Raw genomic sequence first — 27,639 nt, forward strand, 5'->3', positions numbered from 1 at the left:
CATGCTGATTGCTAGAATGATAACAAGGAAGATGAAATAACTTTTGAAGCATGGCATTCAACAGCTATTTACTAAATAAATGAATAAAACACACATAATGGTAAAAAAGAAAAAAGTCAAATTCATCAATGAACAAGTTACTGCAAGAGGAACTATTTTCTGGGTATCACCTGATGAAAGAAAAAAGGAATAAAAATAAAATTGGGCTGTCAGACTTCACCAAAACAAACATTAGCGGAGTTCCCAAAATTTAATGTACTTCTATCTCCACATTATAACAGGTATAAGGAACATTTAAAAACCAACTAATAAAAAAATAAATAAAAAAATAAAAACCAACTAATCCTGGTTTGCATATACTAGTTATGATAATAAATCATGTTTGTATGTTTCTGTTTCTAGAAATTTCAAGTACCATGGACACATCAATGATTTCACAGCCTAAATATTTCTTTAAAAACAAAATATCACTGGCAAGTATTATAATATTAAGGTATCTTACCTTATTTTTTCTGTTGTCATTGTACTTGATTAAGTCTAAGATAAATGTTAAGACTTCTTTAGGACAAAGGTTATGAACATCTCTCAATAAAGCCATCGCAACTGGCATAGTCTACAAAAAAAAAAAATTTTTTTTTTTTTAATGTTCATTACTACAATTCAATGAAGTGTATGTTGAAAAGGGTTATTCTGGGACTGATATAGGTCTGGACGGAGCCCAACCCCCCAATGACTCCTACCCCGTGTCTCAAACATTCTAACAAAATTGCTGAGTAGGAAACCAAGGGGAAAGCTGCATAACGGGATGCACTCTGTAGCCCACTTGTTAGAAGAGGTATAAGTAATGTAATCAGTTCTGTGCTTTACAGAGGAAAAGGTATGAGCTTTAATATTAGATAGACCATTATCCAACTTCTACTCCACGACCTACTAAGATGGATTATTTTAACTTAACTAGCTGCTTACTGAGTCTCCTCACAATCATTCTCAGGATTAACAGATACAGTGGCTGGAGGCATGTGGCAGTCAGGAAAGTTCAATCATAAGTTTGAGAAGATACTGATTTTCCAGTACCACCCCATTCTCTGCCTAAGGAAAAACAATAAATTATCTGAAATCCAGCTGAACTTTCTCCTCTCCAAATTTCATAGGCAACTTTTCTAAGGAGGTAGAAGCCTGACTGACAGTGGTAACCTCTACCAATAAAACAATGCTATTCAAACTCGAGGCAGAACTACAGACAAATAGATGTCACAGTCCCCAGTACACAAAGAGATCTGGACTATCCTGTCTTCTGAGTCAAAAGAACTATACCGTCTAAACTGAGGGGCAAAAGGTAACGTGGCTCCTTCGCCTGCTTGAAGGACCAGAAGCAACAGAACAGTCAGTGTTATAATAGTTATTTTTTTAATTGTTATTATTTTTGGCTGCATTGGGTCTTTGTTGCTATGCGCAGGCTTTTCTCTAGTTGTGGCGAGCCAGGGCTACTCTTCGTCGTGGTGTGTGGGCTTCTCATTGCGGTGGCTCCTCTTGTTGCAGAGCATGAGCTCTAGACACGTGGGCCTCAGCAGTTGTGGCTCTTGGGCTCTAGGGCACATGGACTCAGTAGTGTGGCATACAGGCTTAGCTGTTCCATGGCACGTGGGATGTTCCCGGCTCAGGGATCAAACCAGTGTCCCCTGCATTGGCAGGCAGATTCTTAACCACAGCTCCACCAAGGAAGCCTAGTAGTTATCATCAATGCTGTAAGAACTGAAGGAAAACTTCTTTTCCATAGAAATAGGACTTAAATTTGATTTAAGCACTGATCTTTTCTTTCCCCTTTCTGCCACTATAAGTATGTGAAAGGTGACCTAGTCTAAAAAACACTGCTTTTCCAGTTTTTTTGACTGCAACCCACAGAAAGAAATACATTTACATCCCAATCTCAGATACACACACACACACAAAATGTCATGTATAAAAAGTAATAAAATAAAAACAAAAAACCTTACACCCACCCTTATTACGTGTCGCATTCTGATACTGCCTATTGTTTTCTTTTATTAACAAAAAAACCCCCCAAACTTCCAAATTGACTTCATGACCCCCCTTACTAATGGGTCACAACTCCCAATCTGAATACTGATCTAAAGTATACGGAAGCACAATGGCATAATGAAGGGGACATATTCGGTAGTCACAGAAATTAACTTGCTTCCAGATCATACATTACTGAAATGGCAACAGAGAGCTGAGCAACATGTTCAAGTACTATGAAATGCTCAGTTCTTAAAAATAACAAGATGTCTCAGACTTCTTTGATCACACCAATAATGGCTTTCCCCAAACCCAGATCTCCTGAAACCATTCTGCTGATGAAATTCACTATAAATATGTCATGACTTCCACTCTCAGCATGTGTCTCAACGTGGCTGGGTAATTCTTTCACATTTCCCTCCATCATATACAAATCTCATCTTGCTTAACAACCCCCTCAACATCTATCACTTCACTTACTTCTAATCTGCTTTCACCTGCCTCAGAAAAAGGAATGTTCTTATCTTTTCTAAAATTAACCTCCCAACTATGTTCCACCCACTACTAATATCTTCAGAATTTGCTCTATCTTATCTTTTTTATATTTACTTGCTCCCACTTGAATATTTCATCTCTGCTGCTCCCCTGGTTCCTTTCTCTGTGCCAAACATGCCTCAAGCTTTTTCTCCCTCTGTACAAAACAAAACCTAAAATGTCCCTTTCCTTAGCCTTGCTTTACCCTCAATGTGTCTCCCTTCTCACATTCTTCAACACCAAACCATGAAAGAATAGGCTTCATTAGTTTTTTTCTACTTCAGCTTTACTCCTTCTAGTTCAATCCAGTTAATCTAATCTCTGCATTATTAAATTACTCAAAATATTTTACACATGATTTCCAAACTGCCCAAATGCTGACCACCCTGCCATTTCCATATCACTTCCTAAAACAGTGACTCTATCACACCACCACTTTCTAAATTACCATTTGTAAAACTTGCTATGTGATAAAAATATAGTGTGACTTAGAGGGGTGGGATGGGGAGGGTGGGAAGGAGTCGCAGGAGGGAGGGGATATGGGGAATATATGTATAAATACAGGTGATTCACTCTGTTGTACAGCAGAAACTGGCACACCGGTGTAAAGCAATTATACTCCAATAAAGAGCTTAAAAAAAAAAGAATTATAGTTTCAAAAAAAAAATAGTGTGAAACACTTGACATGCTTGATATTATTTAGTTCTATAAAAGATAAATTTTACAACTGAGTAAAGCGAGGCTTAGAGAATTAAGTAACTTGTCCTCTTGCAAACTGCTAGTGAGTAGCAGAGCTGGGACTGAAACTAGAGCTGTGTGCTGTACTGTCTTTGACTCAGAAATGCTGTTCACATCCTACAAGGATGGCCATCAGAAGAACTCACCCATACCTCCATCCCCCATGTAACCAACCAGAAAGTCAAATTACCCATTTCTATTTACTTTAGTATTAATGTGGACAGTGAGTTACTTGCATACAGTTCGTAAAAGCAAAGAACAATCAAAACTTTGGAAAACATTTTAGAAGCAGAAAGAGAATAAAGACAAAATCATTTATAAGAATGTAAATAATATTTGAAGAGTCCCCAAGTTAAACTGAGATATACAGATATCAGCATAAAACAATCCATAAGAAAACTAGAAAGGAAACTGTACCTTCTGTAGAAAGTAACTTTGAAAGCTCATAAAGTTGTTTGTTTTCACAATGTTTGGACAAGTTTTACAACAAAACATCCTAGTAAAGAGTGACTTCATGGCTGGTGGTCCTGTCCATGTGCTCACCATTGAATTTGCAATCTGCAAATAATTAGAAAATGAAGTAATTTCCATCGCCATGGAAAACATATTCTTAAATAAATAAAAATATCTTTTTAAAAGTTATCTATACAGTGGGATTCATTTTTTTTGTTGTTGTTGTCTCATTTTATTTTATTTTTTATTTATTTATTTTTTTTATTTTTTTGGGGGTACACTGGATTCATTTTTAACAATTTCAATTCTTAGAAATTTAATACATTTTAGCTTCTCATTATCATTTCCAAGAAAATACATAAGCTCACCCCACCCCTTAAAATTCTTCTGTACACTTGTGACTATTTCCTACAACTTAATTTCTAAATTGGAGCATTCTTTTTACGTTTTAAGATAACTTGTTTGCAAAGACTTCTAAGTAAGTTGGTCTTTGTCCATTTAGGCAGGTGCAGTTCTAACATTTTAAATTTATCAGATAGAAACATCACCATGGATTTTAAGTAAGGCTTTTAAATCTACCCTAATTGAAAAATAAGCAAGTACAGTGCTCCCACTCAAATCTGTAAGAACACTTTACAAAAAAACTCCCACAACTTGCTATTGATAGTTTGAGTATATAAAAATCATGTCTGAAAAGAATGAAATTATAATTAACTTTAATAACAGTCTATAATTTTATGGATCTACCAAGAATTTAGCATTCGAGAATCACAAAGAACTTTACAGAAGCAATGAAATTATACCCTTAGCATATGATTATCATAGAAAATCACACTTTCCCTCATATATCTGAGTAGATGTAGGAATCTAACTACTCACTAGTTACCATTACAGATAAAACAAATCTAAACCATTATAATCTGCTGAAATGTTGGACAAGTGGATTTAGCAGTGAGGAAGGCAAGAGAGTCACTATATGGGAATGAACCTAGTATCAATATGCTTTTTAAACATCTGGAACCCAGTATTTCCGGCCAAATACTTGTCTGCATTTCCTGGTTTTTATTTGCTCTACCTTCAGGTTTGTTGTTTTTTGTTTTTGTATCTAAAGAAAACTATGTAGTTTTCTTAATAAATTAACTTTTCTAGCATGTCAAATAATAGAACCTATCATTTTAAATTCTATATAGCTAATACTATTACTTAGCTCAAACCAGCAAGAAATCACCACCACAGAGGGATAATTAAGATGAATTGATTTCATGTATTATAATCTTAAAACAGCACTCAAACAAAGTAATTTCTTACATTCTTTGCTTTAACAATGTAGTTGGAAATTCAGTAAATGGGGAAAATTCTCTTTGGTTTTAAATCTCACTTTCAGGTTGACAATTATACACTTTAGTGCTTTATTTATTTTCAGGTCAAAACTTGTTTCTTCAAATCAGCCTTGTTAAAAGCATCTGGGGAGAAGAATCAAGATGGCGGAGTAGGAGGATGTGCCCTCACTTCCTCTTGCAAGAGCACTGCAATTACAATTAACTGCTGAACAATCATTGACAGAAAGACACTGGAACTCACCAAAAAAGACATCCCACATCCAGAGACAAAGGAGAAGGTGCAATGAGAGGCTAGGAGGGGCGCAATCACGTTAAAATCAAATCCCATAAATGCTGGGTGGGTGAATCACAAGCTGGAGGACAGTTATACCACAGAAGTCCTGAGGGTTCTAAGCCCTACATCAGGCTTCCTAACGTGGGGGTCCAGCAATGGGAGGAGGAATCCCCAGAGAATCAGACTTTGAAAGCCAGCAGGATTTGACTGCAGGACCTCCACAGGACTGGGGGAAACAGAGACTCCACTCTTGGAGGGCACACAAAAAAGTGTGCTCACCAGGACCCTGGGGGAAGGAGCAGTGACCCCATAGGAGACAGAAACCAGACCTACCTGCTGGTGTTGGAGGGTTGCCTGCAGAGGTGGGGGGCAGCTGTGGCTCACCGAGGAGACGGGGCCACTGGCGGCAGGGATCCGGGAAGTGCTCATTGGCTTGAGCCCTCCCAGAGTCCACCATTAGCTCCACTAAAGAGCCTGTAAGCTCCAGTGCTGCGTCGCCTCAGGCCAAAAGACTACCAGGGTGGGAACACAGCCCCACCCATTGGCAGACAAGCAGATTTTTTAAAGTGTCATTGAGCTCCACCCACCAAATCGGATTAAAGCCTTACTAAGCTCCGCCCACCCAGCCCTACCCACCATCAGTCCCTCCCATCAGGAACCACCCACAAGCCTCCTAGAGAGCTTCCTCCACAAGAGGGCAGACAGCAGAATCAAACAGCATCAGCAGTATTTCATCTTGTGGAACTGAAAACCACAGCCACAGAAAGACAGAGAAAATGAAAAGGCAAAAGACTTTGTACCAGATGAAGGGACAAGATAAAACACCAAAACAACAACTAAATGAAGAGGAGACAGGCACTCTCCCGGAAAAAAAATTCAGAATAATGATGGTGAAGATGGTCCAGGACTTTGAAAAAAGACTGGATGCAAAGATTGAAAAGTTGCAAGAAAAGTTTACCAAAGACCTAGAAGAATTAAAGAACAAACAAACAGAGATATGCAACACAATCACGGAAATGAAAAATACACTAGAAGGAACCAATAGCAGATTAACTGAGGCAGAAGGGAGAATAAGTGACCTGGAAGACAGAATGGTGAAAATCACTGATGCAGAAAAGAATAAAGAAAAAAGAATGAAAAGAACTAAAAACAGCCTAAGAGACCTCTGGGACACTGTTAAATGCACCAACATTCACATTATAGGGGTCCCAGAAGGAGAAGAGAGAGAGAGGACCTGAGAAAATACTGGAAGAGATTATAGTTGAAAACTTCCCTAACATGGGAAAGGAAATAGCTACCCAAGTCCAGGAACTGCAGAGTCCCAGGCAGGATAAACCCAAGGAGAAACACGCCAAGACACACAGTAGTCAAATTGACAAAAATTAAAGACAGAGAAAAGTTATTAAAAGCAACAAGGGAAAAAAGACAAATAACATACAAGGGAACCCCCATAAGGGTAACAGCTGATTTCTCAGCAGAAACTCTGCAAGCCAGAAAGGAGTGGCACGATATATTTCAAGTGATGAAAGGGAAGAACCTACAACCAAGAATACTCTACCCAGCAAGGATCTCATTCAGATTCGACGGAGAAATCAAAAGCTTTACAGACAAGCAACAGCGAAGAGAATTCAGCACCACCAAACCAGCCCTACAACAAATGCTAAAGGAACTTCTCTAAGCGGGAAACATAAGAGAAGAAAAGGACCTACAAAAACAGAAAGAAACAATTAAGAAAATGGTAATAGGAACATATGTATCGATAATTACCTTGAATGTAAATGGACTAAATGCACCAACCAAAAGACACAGACTGGCTGAATGGATACAAAAACAAGACCCATATATATGCTGTCTACAAGAGACCCACTTCAGACCTAGGCACACATACAGACTGCAAGTGAGGGGATGGAAAAAGATATTCCATGCAAATGGAAATTAAGAGAAAGCTGGAGTAGTGATACTCATATCAGATAAAATAGACTTTAAAATAAAAAATGTTACAAGAGACAAGAAAGGACACTACATAAAGATCAAGGGATCAATCCATGAAGAAGAGATAACAATTATAAATATATATGCACCCAAGATAGGAGCACCTCAATACATAAGGCAAATGCTGACAACTATGAAAGAGGAAATCGACAGGAACACAATAACAGTGGGGGACTTTAACACCCCACTTACACCAATGGACAGATCATCCACACAGAAAATTAATAAGGAAACACAAGCTTTAAGTGACACAATAAATCAGCTGGATTTAATAGATATCTATAGGACATTACATCTAAAAACAGAAGATTACACATTCTTCTCAAGTGCACATGGAACATTCTCCAGGTTAGATCACATTTTGGGTCATAAATCAAGCCTTGGTAAATTCAAGAAAATTGAAATTGTATCAAGCATCTTTTCTGACCACAACACTATGTGATTAGAAATCAATTACAGGAAAAAAACTGTGAAAACCACAAACACATGGAGGCTAAACAATATGCTACTAAATAACCAACAGATCACTGAAGAAATCAAAGAGGAAATCAAAAAATACCTAGAGACAAATGACAATGAAAACACAACAATCCAAAACCTATGGGATGCAGCAAAGGCAGTTCTAAGAGGGAAGTTTATAGCAATACAATCCTACCTCAAGAAACAAGAAACATCCCAAATAAACAATCTAACCTTACCCCTAAAGAAACTAGAGAAAGCAGAACAAACAAAACCCAAAGTCAGCAGAGAGAAATCATAAAGATCAGAGCAGAAATAAATGAAATAGAAACAAAGAAAACAATAGCAAAAATCAATAAAACTAAAAGCTGCTTCTTTGAGAAGATAAATTAAATCAATAAACCTCTAGCAAGACTCATCAAGAAAAAGAGGGAGAGGACTCAAATCAATAAAATTAGAAATGTATCAGGAGAAGTTACAATGGACACCACAGAAATAAAAAGCAGCATAAGAGATTACTACAAGCAACTATATGCCAATAAAATGGACAACTTGATGAAATGGATACATTCTTAGAAAGGTATAACCTTCCAAGACTGAATCAGGAAGAAATAGAAAATATGAACAGACCAATCACAAATAATGAAATTGAAACTGTGATTAAAAATCTCCCAACAAACAAAAGTTCAGGACCAGATGGATTCACAGGTGAATTTTATCAAACATTTAGAGAAGAGCTAACACCCATCCTTCTCAAACTCCTCCAAAACATTGAAGAGGAAGAAACACTCCCAAACTCATTTCATGAAGCCACCATCACCCTGATGCCAAAACCAGACAAAGATACTACAAAAAAAGAAAACTACAGACCAATATCACTGATGAATTTAGATGCAAAAATCCTCAACAAAATACTAGCCAACAGAATACAACAACACATTCAAAGGATCATACACCATGATCAAGTGGGGTTTATCCCTGGAATGCAAGGATTTTTCAATATATGCAAATCAATCAGTGTGATACGCCATATAAATAAATTAAAGGATAAAAACCACATGATCATCTCAATAGATGCAAAAAAAAGCTTCTGACAAAATTCAACACCCATTTATGATAAAAACTCTCCAGAAGGTGGGCCTAGAGGGAACCTACCTCAACATGATAAAGGCCATATACTACAAACCCACAGCCAACATCATTCTCAATGGTGAAAAACTGAAAGCATTCACTCTAAGATCAGGAAAAAGACAAGGATGGCCACTCTCACCACTACTATTCAACATAGTTTTGGGAGTCCTTCCCACAGCAATCAGAGAAGAAAAAGAAATAAAAGGAATCCAAATTGGAATAGAAGAAGTAAAACTGTCACTGTTCGCAGATGACATGATACTATATGTAGAAAATCCTAAGGATGCCACCAGAAAACTACTTGAGCTAATCAATGAATTTGGTAAAGTTGCAGGATACAAAATTAACACACAGAAATCTCTTGCATTTCTATACACTAACAATGAAAGATGAGAAAGAGAAATTAAGGAAACAATCCCATTCACCACTGCAACAAAAAGAATAAAATACCTAGGAATAAACCTAACCAAGGAGGTAAAAGACCTGTACTCAGAAAACTATAAGACACTAATGAAAGAAATTAAAGACAACACAAACAGATGGAGGGACATACCATGTTCTTGGATTGGAAGAATCAACATTGTGAAAATGACTATACTACCGAAAGCAATTTACAGATTCAGTGCAATCCCGATCAAATTCCCAATGGCATTTTTCACAGAACTAGAACAAGAAATTTTACGATTTGTATGGAAATGCAAAAGACCCCGAATCACCAAAGCAATCTTGAGAAAGAAAGATGGAGTTGGTGGAATCAGGCTTCCTGACTTCAGGCTATACTACAAGGCTATAATGATCAAGACAGTATGGTACTGGCACAAAAACAGAAATATAGATCAATGGAACAGGATAGAAAGCCCAGAGATAAGCTACGGTCAACTAATCCATGACAAAGGAGGCAAGAATATATAATGGAGAAAAGGCAGCCTCTTCAATAAGTGGTGCTGGGAAAACTGGACAGCTACATGTAAAAGAATGAGATTAGAACACTTCCTAACACCATACACAAAAATAAACTCCAAATGGATTCAAGACCTAAATGTAAGGCCAGACACTATAAAATTCCTAGAGGAAAACATAGGAAGAACACTCTTCGATGTAAATAACAGCAAGATCTTTTTTGATCCACGCCCTAGAGTAATGGAAATAAAAACAAAAATAAATAAGTGGGACCTAATGAAACTTCAAAGCTTCTGCACAGCAAAGGAAACTATAAGCAAGACGAAAAGACAACCCTCAGAATGGGAGAAAATATTTGCAAACGAATCAACAGACAAAGGATTATATATCTGAAATATATAAACAGTTCATCCAGCTAAATATCAAAAAAACAGACAACCCAATCAAAAAATGGGCAGAAGACCTAAACAGGCATTTCTCCAAAGACGACATACGGATGGCCAAGAGGCACATGAAAAGCTGCTCAACATCACTAACTATTAGAGAAATGCAAATCAAAACTACAATGAGGTATCACCTCACACCGGTTAGAATAGGCATCATCAGAAAATCTACAAACAGTAAATGCTGGAGAGGGTGTGGAGAAAAGGGAGTGCTCTTGCACTGCTGGTGGGAATGTAAACTGATACAGCCACTATGGAGAACAGTATGGAGGTTCCTTGCAAAACTAAAAATAGAACTACCATATGACCCAGCAATCCCACTACTGGGCATATACCCAGAGAACACCATAATTCAAAAAGACACATGCACTCCAATGTTCACTGCAGCACTATTTACAATAGCCAGGACATGGAACCAACCTAAATGTCCATCAACAGATGAATGGACAAAGAAGATGTGGTACATACATACAATGGAATGTTACTCAGCAGTAAAAAGCAATCAAACTGGGACATTTTTAGAGACATGGATGGACCCAGAGACTGTCATACAGAGTGAAGTGAATCAGAAAGAGAAAAACAAATATCGTATATTAACACATACATGTGGACTATAGAAAAATGGTACAAATCAACCAGTATGCAAGGCAGAAACAGAGACATAGATATAGAAAACAAACATATGGACACGAAATGGGGAAAGCAGGGAGGGTTGGGAGGGAATGAATTGGGAGATTGGGATACCGAATTGTACACTCTAAATATATGCAGTTTATTGTAAAAAAAATAAAAAAGTGAAAAAAAATTAAAAGAAATAAAAGCATTTGGCAAAAGCTTTCAAGAGACCAACCAACAAGTAAAATTAAAGACTAGAGTGAATTTTATTTGATCTTCAGAGATTTTTGTTTTTTTAAAAATATGCATTAGCCATCTTGTTTTCTTTGTACTACATAATCTCACCTTTGCAAGGCAGAAGCAAGCTGACATTCTCACTCGGTAGAAACACTGCTCTTGTTCTAATATGTCAGTAAGGGCAAGCCGAGATGCTGGAGTAGGGAATTTTTCCAAGGCCAAAATGGACTCCTGCTGTGCAACAACATCCCTCTCATAGCGGAGCTGATACTGCCACATAAAGTCGGCTTGCTCAAATTCTACTTTCCTCAATACGGACATGTCTGGGTCTATCCTTATCCACAGCAAAGGAGAATCAGCACTGAAAGAAAATATAATTTTCCTTTTTATTTATCTTATTTTTCAATTTCATATATTTATAAACTAAAAACAGAGCATTTATTAACCGGATTCTCTTCTCCATGCAGTATTCAAGATTGCCTGGAATATTACTGCATTCATTTTTTTAAAAAATCACATTGACAATTTTCTCATTGTGTTTAATATGAATTTCAAGTTTCTCACAATGTCTTATCTATATTGATCTTGCTGAAACAAAAAAATCCACCTGAAAATATTAATTTGGGGATTTTGATTAGTGATTATATGATGTGAAAGGGGAAATGGGACCAAATTTCTTCATTTTACTTCCTAAAGCCTAATACCTGACAATGACTATTAATGCCACTCTTTATTATAAATCAATCTGTGACTAAAATAAACATTTCTTTTTTAAAAATTTAATTATTTAATTTATTTGTTCGGCTGTGTCAGGTGTTAGTTGTGGTATGTGGGATCGCCACTGTCACATGCAGGATCTTTAGTTGCAGCATATGGGATCTAGTGTCATGACCTGGAATCGAACCTGGGCCCCCTGCATTGGGAGCATGGAGTCTTAGCCACCAGACCACCAGGGAAGCCCCACATCAACTTATTTCTTATTAATTTACTAAGTTAATTTGTTTAGCTGACTTCTAATATTTTTTTTAATATGCTAGACTCAGGATCATCTTTACCCCACGGAAAGTTCTGAAATCATATTTTAGAGGCATAGCATAAATTTATCCTCATATGCTTCTCAAAGTAACAAGCACAGTTTTAAAAATCTAGTCTAGAGACTTCCCTGGCAGTCCAGTGGTTAAGACTCCGTGCTTCCACTGCATGGGGCACAGGTTCGATCCCGGGGCAGAGGCCCAATCTCTGGTCGGGGAACTAAGATTCTGCACGCAGCCTGGAGTGAGGCCAAAAAAAAAAGCAACCAGCCTAAAAATCTAGTTTAACACTTTTATCAAAGGACACCACCTGATATATTAACTCAACTCAACAAGTATTACTGGGTACTTACTATAGGCAAGGACTTGATACGGAAAGATTATAAAAACTGTAATAAATAGCAGTGATATTTGGTAACCAAGTTAGTAAATAATTAGATATTTTATAAAAAATACACAGGCACAATATGGATGGGCAAAATAAAGTCTGAGCTCTTTATAATTAAAAATAAAATGCCTGTCAATCAATAAATATTACCACGAAAATTTTACAATGATATATCTAAATTGGTTTTTTGTAAACACAGCAAGCCTCAAAGTGCTCTGGGGCTTTGTCCAAAGACAAAGAAAACCAATATCATCTGAGAGCTTACTGGAAATGCAAACTATCAGGACCCACTAGTGAAGAGCTGGATCAGAAATTGAATTTTAAGAAGATCCTCAAGTGACTTACATCCACTTCAGTTTGAGAAGCACTGCTCTAGAGGCCACCAGGGAAGCAAGAAAGCTAATTCAAAGCTATTTCCTCTGAATTCCACCTGGGCCAGGCTAGATTTACTTTTTCTCTCTTTGATTAATTATAATTTTATGTTAGATTTGTTTTCAACATAAGATTTTCAATGCCTTTTAAAAGTTTTAAAAGCACTAATTTCAGAACTTTACATACTTTTAGACGTATATTACAAGACAAATGAGAATGCAGAAAATATTATATCCTTAAACTTACTCCATTGCCGAAAGATCCATGTCAACTTCTTCTCCATTCATCAGTGGAATTTTTTTCTTCTTATTCCTACATTTAAAGAAAAGTAAGTTTGAAAATTGTGACATTCCCAATTCTGAAAAGAGATAAAGAGCAGCTAAAGTTCAAATTAAGAATTTCATGCAGTGTTGAAATATCCTAAGGAGGAAGAGAGAGAAAATGTAATGCAACTTACATACAATAAAACCTATCTATTTTGAAACTGAAGGGAATGAAGTAAATAATATTAAAATGTCTTCCTGATCAAAGTTTAACAAATATCAGAAATATACAATTAAATATCAACTTAAAACATATATATATATTCCTAAGAACTGGTACCTGGAAGTTTTATATAGAAAGATAAGAGATCTACCAAATAAAGAAATCCTTTATAAAAAATGAAAAAATAACCAGGCCTGAAATGAGACATGAATAGTTCTGAACGTCTACTATACATGCAAGGTGCTTTCCTATATGAAATGAAGCAAGTGGTAAACTACAAAACATCTTAACAGAACTAATTAATATGTATAATTAATTAATATGCACAAGATTTAAGATAAGCCAAAACAAAAGCAACTGGTTCCATGCAAATTACTCTTGAATCATAAAATCTACTGGACACTATACTAAATGCATGGTCACATGAGGACAAATAAAAATAGGAAAAGAGAGCACAGTCTTCTTGTGTTCCTCACACCAAAGGATACACAGATGACATACTATTATTATATTGAAAGCAAAACTAAGGAAATGTTATGAAAAGGGTAGCAATCAAATGTTCCCAATTTCAAAGGTGGACAGGACAAAAAGGAGAATTTCACTTTGAACTAAGAAAAAATTTTCACAGAGAATGATTACCAGGAGATTTCAGAATCAAGTTCTTTAAAGACCTTCAAAAGCAACTGACATTCTTGTCTGTCTAACATGACCTAAATGTAGTTATAAGAGTTTTATTCCTAAAATTGTGATATTACTACACATTCCTTTCACCAGAGAGTATAAACTTATATAGCTGAGTTTTTTTTAAAAAGTGGTAAAGAAAAAAATACATTAAATAAAAGATGAACTACTGGACATTTTTTAAGTACCTGGAAACATGCCTTTGAAAGACATCAAAGAATGTTCTTTAAGGGCACAGTGATACAGAGAAAAGGAAGAGTAAAGAAGACACAGTAAAGAAGATGCAGGGGCTTTTCATGACATGTATCCAGCTCTTTTCTTTATATTCAATGATCATTTCCCCAATATTTTCTGTAGATATTAACTAAATGAGACTAATAAGAATGAACCTCGACTTCCCAGGTGCCTCAGTGGTTAAGAATCCGCCTGCCAATGCAGGGGACGTGGGTTCGATCCCTGGCCTGGGAAGATTTTACATGTCACAGAACAACTAAGCCCGTGTGCCACAACTACTGAGCTTGAGCTCTAGAGCCCGCAAGCTACAACTACTGAAGCCCACGCGCCTAGAGCCCATGCTTCGCAACAAGAGAAGTCACCGCACTGAGAAGCCCAAGCACCACAAAGAAGAGTAGCCCCCGCTCTCCGCGACTAGAGAAAGCCCGCATGCAGCAATGAAGACCCAACACAGCCAAAAATGAAAATAAATTTATTTAAAAAAAAAGAATGAACCTAAGCAATTTGTCTTGAATTTTTCCTCCTCCAAATACTCAAACTTCCATTCCACCTCCCCCATCCTTATAAAATAAGGATTCTCAAACCTAAATTTTAAAATTATTTAATTCTAAGGATAAAAATGTTCTCAAGAACAGAAAGCAAATGAAGGCGTTTGGCAATACTAACTTGAAGTAAAAGGGCAGAAAAAAGATACTAGATAACATGTTCTCTACCTAAAAAACTAGGTATACACCAGGGTTTTTATTTTGGCATTTTAATCTGTGAGACTGAAGTTTATAGTTATGATCCAATGCCTACCTTCTGCTTTTGGAATGGCAGGGTATATCATGTTTAAGACTGTTTTCTTCAATTTGCAACGTATGATTGAAGGATCCATCTAACTCCTGTACTGTCACTTTAAGTGGTCCCTTTAAAAAGAAACATACTGTTCAAAGATAGGGCTAGAAAAAAAACCAATGTGTGTTCTGGTGTGTACAGGTAAATATATCAAGATATAAAATAACACTATATAAGACTTGCATGTGGAGACACAGAAAGGCAGCTGGTGCCAGAGGAGGGGAGAATTGGGACAATTTTTCCCCCAAGATCTTTATCTGTAACCCTTCTCCTCCCTTCATGGACACTTGGTGTTTTCTCAATTTCATTCTTTGCAAACAAAATCTCATTATGAAACTCCTAACCAGCTCCCCACCCTAAACCCTTCCTTTATTTAAACTGGCAAGAAGGCAGTGCAGAAGGCCATGTTGGGAAAAAAAACTTACCACATATTTCTGAGTTCCAGGAGATGTATAATCTTGTTTTATTTCCAATTCCAAGACATTTCGTTTTCTATTAAAAGCAAAACTTCCATAAAATTTTACCACTCCGCTCTGGTCTCTGAAGAATTGTATAGGAATTTTGGCATACTGAAATAAATATGTACTAAACAAAATAAATTATTCATTAGGGTAGTAACAATTTTCAAATGCATTCCCACCAGTTCAAAGCTTGAGAGCATACTCCAATACACACCAGGTGGCAAAGTATTCAAAATTCTTGTGAAAAATGTTTCCCCAGATTTAAAAAAAATTCTGAAACATTAAGAAATTAGTTTTTTTGAAAGAAGCAAAACCACTCTGCTAGGTTATTAATATAGTGCTTTGAAATGAAAAAAAATGTAACAACTGAAACTTCCAAGATACCACTCAATGTTGTGCCAACCTCTAACCACATCTAAAAGTCACCAGACCACTGCATCTTACAAGTAATCCTACAGGCCTGTCTGGTGGATTATTTACCTCCCTCACCAGCAAGCCTATTACTATACTCACACACTAGAAGGTACTTTAAAAATGTGCCAGATTTTACAAATACAGATGTGTATGTATGTGTGCCTCCTGATGACTAGTAGGAACCTTAGAGGAAATAATTTACAGTTCCTGGTTATTCCTACTATTATTTACCTCCTTTCATCCCCCAAAGTCCTCTTCTTCCTCCTTCCCCTTATACATGTAACCTTCCCTCCTTTGCTGAACTGCCATTGAAAAGGATACACCCACTGCTTTATTAAAGGCTGGATGTCTTTGCCAGAGACATTCGAGATGGATTTCAAAAACCCAGATGTGGAAACCAACATCTGACTCCACATATGTGACTGGAACTTCTGAGATGAAGCAGTACTGGCCAAACTTAGCAGTTTATTGAAAACCTGTAAGAATCAAAGGACTATTTCATAAGTTTGTATAACATAATATACATTGCTTTCAATTCTGTACTATTCCCACTTTGCATTATAACTTTATTATAGACAATTACAGAAGACAATTTCACATCTTACTTCATAGATTGTTTTAGTTAAAGACTATTAGCAGTAGAAGCATGAAAAGATTTAAACAGTCAGACTATAAAATCATTCTTCCTCTAAACATAATTGAATTTTAATGACGTCCTGGCCAGACGATGAACACTGTGTTTTTAAGAGCTATAATAATATACAACACCTATAACATATTGTGCTATGAGCTTTACATAGGAACTATACATTCTTTAAGAAGTTGAGAACACTCGTTTGGGTTTATACCACTCTAAGAAGTGAACTGGCTCTTTACAGACCATCTCTCATTTAGTACTTCTGTTCTTTAAAGGCAAGGGGAAGTTCAGAAGGATTCAAGAAACTTAACTTTATGGCAAATTTAAAATGCTTTTTAAAGAAGATCACTAAAAAGTTATTTTTCACTTACGTCTAAGAATATTATCAATGGAAGAAAAAAAGCTGAACATCTATAATGTATTACCTCAACTAGTTCCTCTCAACTATTTCCACCAAAACTTGCTTAAAATATACGGCAGAATTTAGCGAGAGCAAAAATAAACATCTTTCAGGTAAGTTTGCTTTTTTCTATTGACAATATTTCTAAATGGCACTTCATCCTTAATATTCTAAATAATGCCAAACACAAAATCACAGCATAAATAGGTTTTACTTTTAACTTCACATTCCAGTTTTACCTTCATAAAAATCCTGCATTAAGTGGGTCAAGTATTGATACCCACTCTACATCTGAGGAAACACAAACAAAAAGAACAGGTTACTTACCGGGCAAACAGCTAATCAGATGCCCTGACTCCTACTCTACAGAATAGTATTCAAGATTATACACATATAGAACAGATCTTTCTCCACAATTGTTAAGTTCTTTAATACTTACTTGTAACATAAATTCCATACTGATTCTATTTTCAATCAATCTCATCACAAGGTGAGCTTTACACTGAAACATAGTGTAGTACTCCCAGGAGAGCGTATGTGGATGCTTTATGGAAAAGTGTAGATGGGATGCCGGACTAAAAAAAATAAAGATTTGCTCAATATAACAAATTTGAATTAAATAAACAAATTTCATAGCTATATCAAGACAATAAATCAAAAACCTCATGGGAATACCTTAGCAATTTCCTTGGTATGAGAGCAATGAAGACTAGGAAACATCTTAAAATAACTTAACTAGAAACAAATTATAAAGCTTTATGAAAGAACATAAGGGAAAATTTGAATAAATGGAAACTAATGCCAACCTCCTACATAGGCAGACACAATAGTGTAAATATTTCAATGCTTTCCAAATTCATCCATACAATCGATGCAATTCCAATCAATACCCCAGGTTAAAGCATACACAAAAACATGCAAGATGGATTACATATCTTAAACAAAAACAATTATAAAAGTACTAGAAGAAAATAAAGGAAAAAATTTCTTTTCATTATTTTGGGGTGGGAAAAATCTTCATAAGGAAAAACATAAAATCCAGAGGGCATAAAGACCAGACAACTATGTAAAAATTAAAAATTCTGTCATGATGAAAGAGATCATCAGTAAATTAAAAGACAGGCACAGTCTGTAGAAAATATTTATGACATACATGAACATTTAAGGTGTTTACACTTTTTTACTATCTCAAATGATGCTACAGTGATTATCTTTTCATACATGTGTAGGTATTTCTGTATGGCAAATATCTAGAAGAATAATTTCTATATGATAACATACTCAGAAGTTGAATTACTGAATCTAAAAATTAACCGTTTTAAAATTTTGATTGGTACCCATCAAATTACCCTTCAAAATCAGTGTACCAAATTATACTCTCACAATCAACGTGCAATAATAGTCATTACACTTTCTTAAAAAACATGGAGTATTGAAATTTCAAATATTTGTTAATTTGATATCTGAAATATTACTTTTATCCTCTACTTACTACTTCTGAGCTTATGGACAGCAATATGAAAAAAGTTAAATAAATGCACGACTGAATTATATTTTATAACTGCCATGTACACATCAATAAAGACCAGAAAAAAAAAAGTCTGTAAGACAATATACCAAATTTATACTCATGGATATCTCCAAGGAGAGAAGTGATGGGAGTGAGAAGCAGTAAGAGAGAGCTAAAAAGGATCTTTTCCTTTTACTCCACATGCTTATGAACTGTCCTGGTTTGAATCTCTTCAAAAGAGCGTGCATTCATGTGTTGCTTTTATACATAAATTTTGAAAATCAACCATACAAGAAGAACTAAATAAATGAGCAGAATGAAGGTAAAAGCATTTAGGGTAAATAATATTTACACACAACGGGAATACTCTATATGCTGGGAAACTGCCATATAGCAGGCAGCCAAGAAAAGAAAGTGAAAAGAACTAACATTTTAATTAGAGCATACTATGTATAAAGCTTTATCTCAAGCAATCCTTGCAACCAACATGATTAAGATGGATCATCACTGTTGTTTTACACATTAGAGCACACAAACACTCAGAAAGGTTATACAATTTTCTTGGCTCACAAAAATTAGTAACTATAAAAATTCAGGTTTGTCTAACTCTAAATTCCTATGCCTTCCCACTGACTTAATCTTGTCTCAGTGTTCATGCTTCCACAGAAGAAAAGACTACTGAGTATACAACTTCCAGTTTCTTAACCTTTGTTGTACATTTAGACACTTGGGTAGTCTGGTTAATTCTACGGACCACAGCAAAAACTGCTTTTAAATGTGCACAATAAAATATACAGGCTTACAAGGGAAACCAATTATAATAAAATACAGTTATCAAAATATTTTTAAAACTATGACATTACCAATATATGCACTAGTTTATTGATGCATTAAATAACAAGATCTAGCAGTGGTCTACTGTAGTAATTTTAAGGTAATGAGTGCAAAGAATATTTCAAGATATTGCTAACAATTAAAATGTGACAGGAAAGCACCCATGATTTCTACTATTGACAAAGTCACAGCATTGTCTGTTACCTACAGTCACAATGAAAGGAAATACACAATTTCAGTTAATGGTTAGTAAAAATACAGAAAAATTTCCCCATCCAATCCAATCCATATTCCCTTACGGAATTCATGGACTCTAGAATGAGTAAGAATCCCTGCTAGCACTATTATGTTGTTATAAGTGGCTGTCTCCTCTACAGTGACTTGCTAAAAGATAGAAAGAGAGAAAGGGAAAGAAGAGAAAAAAAAGTGAGAGAGAGGGAAATAAAAGGAAAGAGTAAAGGGTAAGGGTCTAGGTAGTTGACCATTCAGATAAACAGGTATAGGTAGGATGTGTTGATGCCGAAATCATCTTAGACTTTTCTACTATTTTTAAGCATTTATGAGAATAGTACGAGATATTAGCATTAGGAAATTAACATGAAAAAGAAAAAAGCTTTATTATTTTTAGTCTTTTTTTTTTAATGTTTAAATCCATTTATAGTTATCACATGCAATAGTAATGAAAGGAGTAATCAGAATACTATCAGTGTCTGTGGCCTCAATACTATTACAGACTATTATAACCACTTCTTTGGCTTGTGTGGGCCTCGATACACACACAAGTGATCCTAAAAGACTAATCCCATAAAGCAAGGTTTGTAATATCATCTCTGAACAATAAACATACTTATCCTTCTCTTTTCCTCCACCAAATATGGGATGTAATAAAACGCCACCGGTTTTTAGTTCATATGCCACTATTTTGTCCAGCTCCTTAAAAAGATATAAAAATAGGAGTCGGTGAAAATTATTTTACATATCAAATTTTAGAACTGAACTATGATTTCCAATTTCCTGGAATCAGAATGTAAATTTATGAAGAGATGAAATGTATCTGGAGGGTAGTTTTTCTTATAAACAAAGCAGACTACACAGTTGGCTGAATGATAGAGCCAAAAAGCCTTCTCTACTTTGTGACTTCAGGGCTGGCCAGTAGCCTGGCAACTTTTCCTAAGGACTCTTCCCAACCTCTCTGACCTGTTCTCCAAGTTTATTTCCTCCTTCTCTGTATTTTGCTTCCGGTGGAGGATTTAGGCAAGTAAAAACAAATAAGGATAAAATTATGTCAGGAATCTATAATCTAAAACTTCTCTAGTCGTCTCTAAAATGACACAGATCAAAATGAAAAAAAAAAGTTTAAGTGGAAAAAAAAGAAAACTGTGCTGGAAATTCATGACTACTTTAAATAATATACAAGCAATACAGAGAAGTGGTAAAACTCACAGTGAAGTGGTTAAAAGCCAGGTTTGAATCCTGGCTCTACTACTTACTAGCTGTGTAACTTTAGCCAAATAACTTAACCTCTCTGTGCCTCAGTTTCCCTATCTGTAAAATGCAAATATTAACAGAGTAGTTAGGAGGATTGAGATAGTTATTATTTATAAGATGTTTGTAACAGTGCCTGAAACACTAAGTACTATATGTCATAGTTTCTCTTTGGTTAACAGTTTTTGAAATTAAAAATGGACTCTTCCAGTTCTAAATGTATGAATTCTTTTATAATTCTCAATGTTTGAAATCTTCTACAATTACTTTTTTGGCTTACTTGAGTTTAGGTTTAGATGATGAAGGTATATAAAATGAGAAAAGGAGGAGGCTAGAGGGGGTCTATTTAATGAGGCTATTAAATGCTTAAATTTTTCCAGCTGAGAAGGGAAAAGATAAACACGATATGATGAAAATATATATGAACAGAATGGGCTAGGCAAAATACAACTGACTTTTTCTCTTTGGCCAAATCTTTAAATAACGAGAAAAGATGTGAAAATGACAGAGAACATAAATACAGTGAAGGACTAGCCAATATAATAAGCACTGACTATGACCTAGGCACTATGCACATTACCTATATGATGTCTCAAAATCCCTCTCCACGGTGTAGATACTATTAGTACTTACTCTCCTTATACAAAAGAGGCTTGGAAAGATTAAGCAAAATCATAAATAAAGCTTGTGAATGTATGAAGCAAGATGAAAAGCAAATTGACTCTGGAATCTGGGTTCTAAGTCTAAACAAACTTAGAAAGCCCAGAATTACATTAAAAATTACTACTATGAGGAGCTGTAATACATCTAACAACTAACTTGATGTTTAAGGAGCTTAAATATTCTTGTTCTTAGCAAAAAAGTCTTTGGAGGCCAACACTGACAATGTAAACTAGATAAAATAGATCATTAGTCTACCTGTAAAATGATTCTCATTTTGCTGGAAAAAATCAGGGACTTCCAAATGACAATAAGTATTCTACAGTTATTAAAAATAAAGGACACGTGACTTGAAAATCTGGAGAACACTAACATGTCTTATTGACTTCTAAGTGGATAATGGATCCAGCTGCTTTTACCTCTTTAATCCAATGGCGATATTCATTAACACCAAAAGTTTTTTTCATCCAAAGACCATAAATATAGCCTGAAATTCCCTTCAAAACCCATTCATCAGACCTAAGCAAAAAGTCAAATAATAATACATTAGTTTATATATTTTAATACAAATAAAATATAATAAACTTTATTATTTAAATACTAAAAATTCTTCAGATAAAGCCAAAGAGGCCTTACAGAACAAGCGTAGCTTATACTTCTCTGCCTTCTTAAAAAAAATGAGTGTTACTAAACCACTTGGTTTTCCCACTTCCTCTGGCTGAGTTCTGCTAATCCATTCATTATACCTTCTTCACCTCTGGCTTCAACTTAATTATAAGACCACTTTAAACTCTTGTTTCAAGGTACCTATGTTTGTGCTTTGCTCTGGCAGTGCTGCTTCCCTCGTGTCCAAGTCTGTCCACATTGTCTGCCTCTAAGGAAATACATGCACATAGCCGGGACCATACTGCTCAATTCTTAAAAGTCCACATTCTATTATTACCAATCCTATGCATGATTATCAGTGGGATCCTAAGACCTAAAGTTTAATTACTTAACTATTTTTTAGTTTCTTAAGAGGAAAGGCAATGACACTATTCATTCATTTATTTATTCGTATGTTTATCCACTCATTTGTTCGTCCATTAAGAACATCTTGCCTACCATGTTCCAGATACCATTCTTTAATGAAACCATGTGTCTTAGGAAAATTACAAATCAAGAGGCCTTACCTTCTACCCTTTCCCCACCAGAAAGAAAGAAAAAGAAACCAAGACTTTCATACTATATATTATAATCATAAGTTATAATCTTAAGGGAATTTTGTCTATTTCTTCAAATTCACCTCAAGTTAATCAAAAAGAAAATAAAAAGGTGTTTTATTTCTCACATCTTTCAAGTAAATTTGTACAAAGCTAGGTGCTAACAGGAAAATCCCTACAGCATTATCACTATTGTAGAGGACCATTATTTTACCTTAAATATTACCAATTGCACTGAATAATGACATTAGAATTCTAACTATAGTTCTCTGTACATTCAAGTCCTTACATCTACAGTATTTATTTAGTTCTTTAAGAAATTGATGCTATCAAAATTCTTACCATATTCTTACTGCAAATTACAAAATTAACGATATTGATATATTGAGGACATGACCAAAAATTCAGGATGAAATTTATACTCATTACTTTTCTTTAAATAAGTATAGAATAGTGTCTGTTAGTTATCTGCAGTTAGGACAAAGTTCAACTTACTGCAGAAAAAGAAAATAAAAATAAACTACTGATTCTTCTCAGCGGTTGTAAACTTTGAAATTACTCACCAAGACATTCTGGATATGAAACATCCAAAAAACTGCTGGGCCAAGGACTGGGCTAAACACCTTCTGGTCAAAGGTGTCTCATCTATAATCATGGCACTGTGTAACAGATTTGTGCTGGAATTTAAAAGAAGAGACAGCTAACTATAACCAAGAAATAAATAATTATTCAATCAAAATAAAATAATCATACTTTTAAAATAATGGAATTTAAGACATAAAAGAGAAAAATCAGAATATTGTCCCCAAGAACTTTCACATCTTTTCAAATTTTAGTTGAAATCCATAATCTTAATAACTTTTGTTTAAAGCAAGGACTGTAATGTTTCCTATTGATTTCCATGAAAAATACAAATATCCTTTTCAGGGGTAGGGGGTTGTAGCATCCATCAGAAACTGATATGTTAATCAGAGACTAATCTTTTTATGAAGGGCTCTTCTAATTTCAAAAATCTTTTCCTAATAATATTATTAAATTTTTTTCCCTAATAACACCTAATAATACTACATTATTTACTTTCATAAATATATGAACCCATCAGATCACCTAAGAACTCTGAAGAATGCAGGAACACTATTATGATGTCCATTTAACAGGTGAGGAAATAGACCCAGGGGAAAAAAAAAATGACTGACCCTGAGACATACAACTTCTAAATCTGGAAATTTTCAAGGAATGAAAGAAGGGAGACAGGCAAAGAGGGTGAAAGAAAAAAGAAAATAAAGGTTTTCTCTCTCTCTCTCTTTTTTTGCATACAAATTTCTCATGATATCAGTGAATTTTTAAATAGTGTTAGGGCAAAAACCCCACTAGATATTCATATAGTTACTTGTATCATTCGTTTTTAAATGCATATGCAGAAAAGAGACTAACACAAGTATGTAAAACCATGAGTATCAGTTAATTCTGGATAAAGATAAAGTGAATCTTTTGGGTTATTCTGAAATTTTCTTCTTTATATTTCTCGACATTTTTAAATTTTGAAAACACTATATATTCTACAAAGCCAACCATAACTAAATTGAAGGGAAAAAGTTCAAACTGCATCTTAAAATTGACCACAAAATAAATAACCTGTCTTCACATCACTAACCTAATTTAGGCATTTCAAATTTGGATACAAACCTAAAAATGCTCATGGAAGCATAAGCTGCCACTTCAACATAAGCCTCATCAATGAATACAGTCTTAAAACAGGAATATGGGTATCGACATGTAAGAATTTCTTCATAAAATTCAAAAACTTCATGAAGATATGACGTGGTATGTTTAAGCAATGGAAGAAGTTGAGGTAAACAAAAATGAGTAACCTAAAAATAAAAAGCAGGGAAGAAGATCATTAAATAAAAGTTAACTGAAATCTTAAATTTCCTAAATATCTCGATTATAAATAAGCTGCATAGAAATCCCTTCCCCTCCCCTTCTTTTTATTTTAACAACTCCATGGCACTGAGAAAATACTGGTATGAAATTAGTGACTACTTTTACTATGTTTACAAAATATTCACTGCACTTAAGAATTAAATTCATGATGGATTGCAAGTCTCTGAAATGCTTAGAGCCAGTGAAAATATAACTTTGGTTCCAAATTAAAGTTTCTTCTGAATATGCATACAAAACAAGAACAATCTAAATTTCTAAGGCTTATTGTAAACCTGCCTGTGATTCATAAATATCTAACCTAGTGAACATTACAAATCATAGTACTATCTTAAATAATTAACAGTTAAAGTCATTATACTATCTTCAGTATATATAAAAAACATTATGAAAGCTACAAGGAAGCTTATTGGTAGTCAGGAGATAAGAAATATCAGCAATAGAAATAATAATTCTGATTTTCTTACATTACACCCCACTGTGGACACACTCAAATATCACATACTGTCTCACTGTCGCTTATTGTGATTCTGTGCCAAATGAATAACATCAGTAATGACATATCACTCTGACTAGAATAACCCAGTAAGGTTTCAGGAGGACTACACTTGAGCTAATCTTTTTCAACTGAACAAAAGTTTGACAGGTAAGGAGAGGAAAAGAGGACAACCCAAACAGAGTCAAAGACAGGAGAAAATATGGTTTGGTCAGAGAAAATCTAAGCAAGCTATATTTGAATATAACAAACATAAATATAAAAGCAATGAGGAAAAAGCTAGAAAGGAATATTATAATCAAATTCTATAGGATCTTGAAGGCCATGCTAAAGAGATTTGATGACTGCAGGATGTGGGGGCAAGGAAAGTTTTTAATATATGATAACAATTATTCTTCTAACGAAGCATTATAAAAGAATGGATTAGAGACTACCATCAGCGAACGATGAGCATGTATGTACTGTTAGTGGTCAGGGCCCAAACTACATCATGATGAGCACTCCTCTTGGTACACCAACAAAAAATAAAGTACTATTCACCAAAAAAAAAAAAAAAAAAAAAAAAAGACTCCCTTGTAGACAAAACTACATGATAGCAAATCTACTGGTAATGCAATAAAAAAAATACTTATTTGAGACAAAGTCACAGGCTTTAAGTATTCAAGAAAAATACTTCTTGACTGTCATTTACCTTTCTCCCATTCAATGGCTCTCAGTGGGAAAACAAAAATTCTTCCAAAATACAAAGCAGGTACTAATCAAATGTTGATTTTAAAGTTGATCATTTACCAAAGATGATAAAATTCACTGCCAATCTTATCAGTGAATATACTTTTAAGAGTCATCGTCAAGATACCAAAAGCAAACCATTCATAAAATATCTTGAATATCTTCCATGAGTGATTTTTAAAATCTTGTGAATTTCAGGAAAGCAAATACAAGAGCAGACTGAGGAGCTCACTGACTTTCTAAACCTGGTTGCCCTCAAATTTTCATCATACAACTGAAAGAAGTACTGTTGAGATACACAGTCACAATATAAGCCTTATATTTAAAACAAAACTAAACTAACAAAAATTACTCGCACAACACTGTAAAGCAATTACACTCCAATAAAGAGCTTAAAAAAAAAAAAAAAAAACTAAGCTAACAAAAATCAAAAACGTGAAGGACTAAGAGTAAATAAAAAAAAAAGATTCATTTGAATGCTATTTTAAACCTATACAGAAGCTATGAGTGTTAATAACCAATGAATCACTTTATAATCACCATAAATTTGATGCTTGAGGAAGCCTAAAAGCACTATGGGGCTTATCAATTGATACATGATTTGTGGCCAGACATGGGATGGGAGGAAACTGCAGGAAACCTTCATGACTTCACTGACCAGAGTTCTAGCCCTACCTGCCTCAGCCTTTTCTCTTCCCTCCATATATACTGAAGTGAGAATAAATCTTGATCTTTAATTGTGAAATTGCAATATTTCACATTCCAGAGATAGAACTATAACATTCATAAACTCATGTTAATTCTGTAACAGAATCAGTTACAGAAATCAACCTATACTCTAACCAAGGTATACCTGAAGCTCTTTTGGAACACTAAGCCCTCTGATGAAAAAAAAGACGAAATTTTAATATGCCAACATTTTTAAAGGAGTTCATATCATTATATATTTCAGATAAAACTTTTCTCTCTAGTGATAGTTCTAATAATTGGATGAATTAAGAAAAACTTAGTATTTCTTTAATACTCTTCTGATTAGGCATGAAAGAGTGGGAGGGAAAGGAGCAAGAAGCCACGATTTACCTCATGCATATATGGATCTACAAGTATTTCAAAAGGTCCAATGGCCAAGGAGATATTTGATGCAGCTGTTGGAATGGTAAGCATGTAATGGAAGGTCTTCTTCCTCATATCATGGGTATACACTGTCTCCACCAAGTCTCCACTGGAAACAGCCACCATTGCAGCATCTACCGTAAATTCTAATTTCCATGTACATAATTCAGAGTATGAATCGACACACGGGAACCAAAATCTAGTAAAAAGATCAACAGTACAGAAAATATGTTGAAAGGGTAACCTACATTGTTTCTGACACGTATAAGTTATTTTAACATTTACAGAATATGTACAAAAAGAAACTTTAGCTATTTGCCCACTGATGCTTTTTACTGAGCAACCTGAAAGAATGTGATTAAAGATAGACCCCTGTGTCTGAATATTATTTGGCAATATTAATAAAATACATCATGTGGTACCTCCAGTTTAAACCCTGAAAAGAGGTAAGCAATTCTTAGTTTCCAATTTTTTAATTAAAAATAATTTTTACTTGTATATTCCCAGTCAGTTTTTATGTAGCATTCATTTTTTGGAACCTAAAAATGCTTACAATAAGGTTTTAGAAAATACAATATTCAGAATCTATTCTA

The 27,639-nt window shown here is 34.8% G+C and overlaps 1 protein-coding gene across 7 annotated transcripts in view; it reads right to left on the reverse strand.

Annotated features, from left to right (window-relative positions):
• The window catches only part of TAF2 (TATA-box binding protein associated factor 2), a 92,934-nt gene that overhangs the window by 41,091 nt on the left and 24,204 nt on the right, over window positions 1-27,639 (reverse strand). For 5 of the 7 annotated variants that reach the window (XM_057735468.1, XM_057735467.1, XM_057735464.1 and 2 more), the window contains 13 exons: window positions 27,014-27,245; window positions 24,454-24,638; window positions 23,331-23,444; window positions 21,985-22,084; window positions 20,268-20,353; window positions 17,516-17,651; window positions 16,361-16,515; window positions 15,590-15,749; window positions 15,126-15,235; window positions 13,173-13,238; window positions 11,244-11,496; window positions 3,709-3,849; window positions 503-613 (listed from right to left, as the gene is read on the reverse strand). In XM_057735468.1, the coding sequence (XP_057591451.1) occupies window positions 503-613; window positions 3,709-3,849; window positions 11,244-11,496; window positions 13,173-13,238; window positions 15,126-15,235; window positions 15,590-15,749; window positions 16,361-16,515; window positions 17,516-17,651; window positions 20,268-20,353; window positions 21,985-22,084; window positions 23,331-23,444; window positions 24,454-24,638; window positions 27,014-27,245 (1,849 nt within the window). The remainder of the gene's footprint in view (window positions 1-502; window positions 614-3,708; window positions 3,850-11,243; window positions 11,497-13,172; window positions 13,239-15,125; window positions 15,236-15,589; window positions 15,750-16,360; window positions 16,516-17,515; window positions 17,652-20,267; window positions 20,354-21,984; window positions 22,085-23,330; window positions 23,445-24,453; window positions 24,639-27,013; window positions 27,246-27,639) is intronic. The other 2 variants (XM_057735469.1, XM_057735466.1) reach the window with 1 other exon arrangement.

The sequence above is a fragment of the Hippopotamus amphibius genome, chromosome 5, assembly GCF_030028045.1.
Source record: "Hippopotamus amphibius kiboko isolate mHipAmp2 chromosome 5, mHipAmp2.hap2, whole genome shotgun sequence".
NCBI classification, from domain to species: domain Eukaryota; kingdom Metazoa; phylum Chordata; class Mammalia; order Artiodactyla; family Hippopotamidae; genus Hippopotamus; species Hippopotamus amphibius.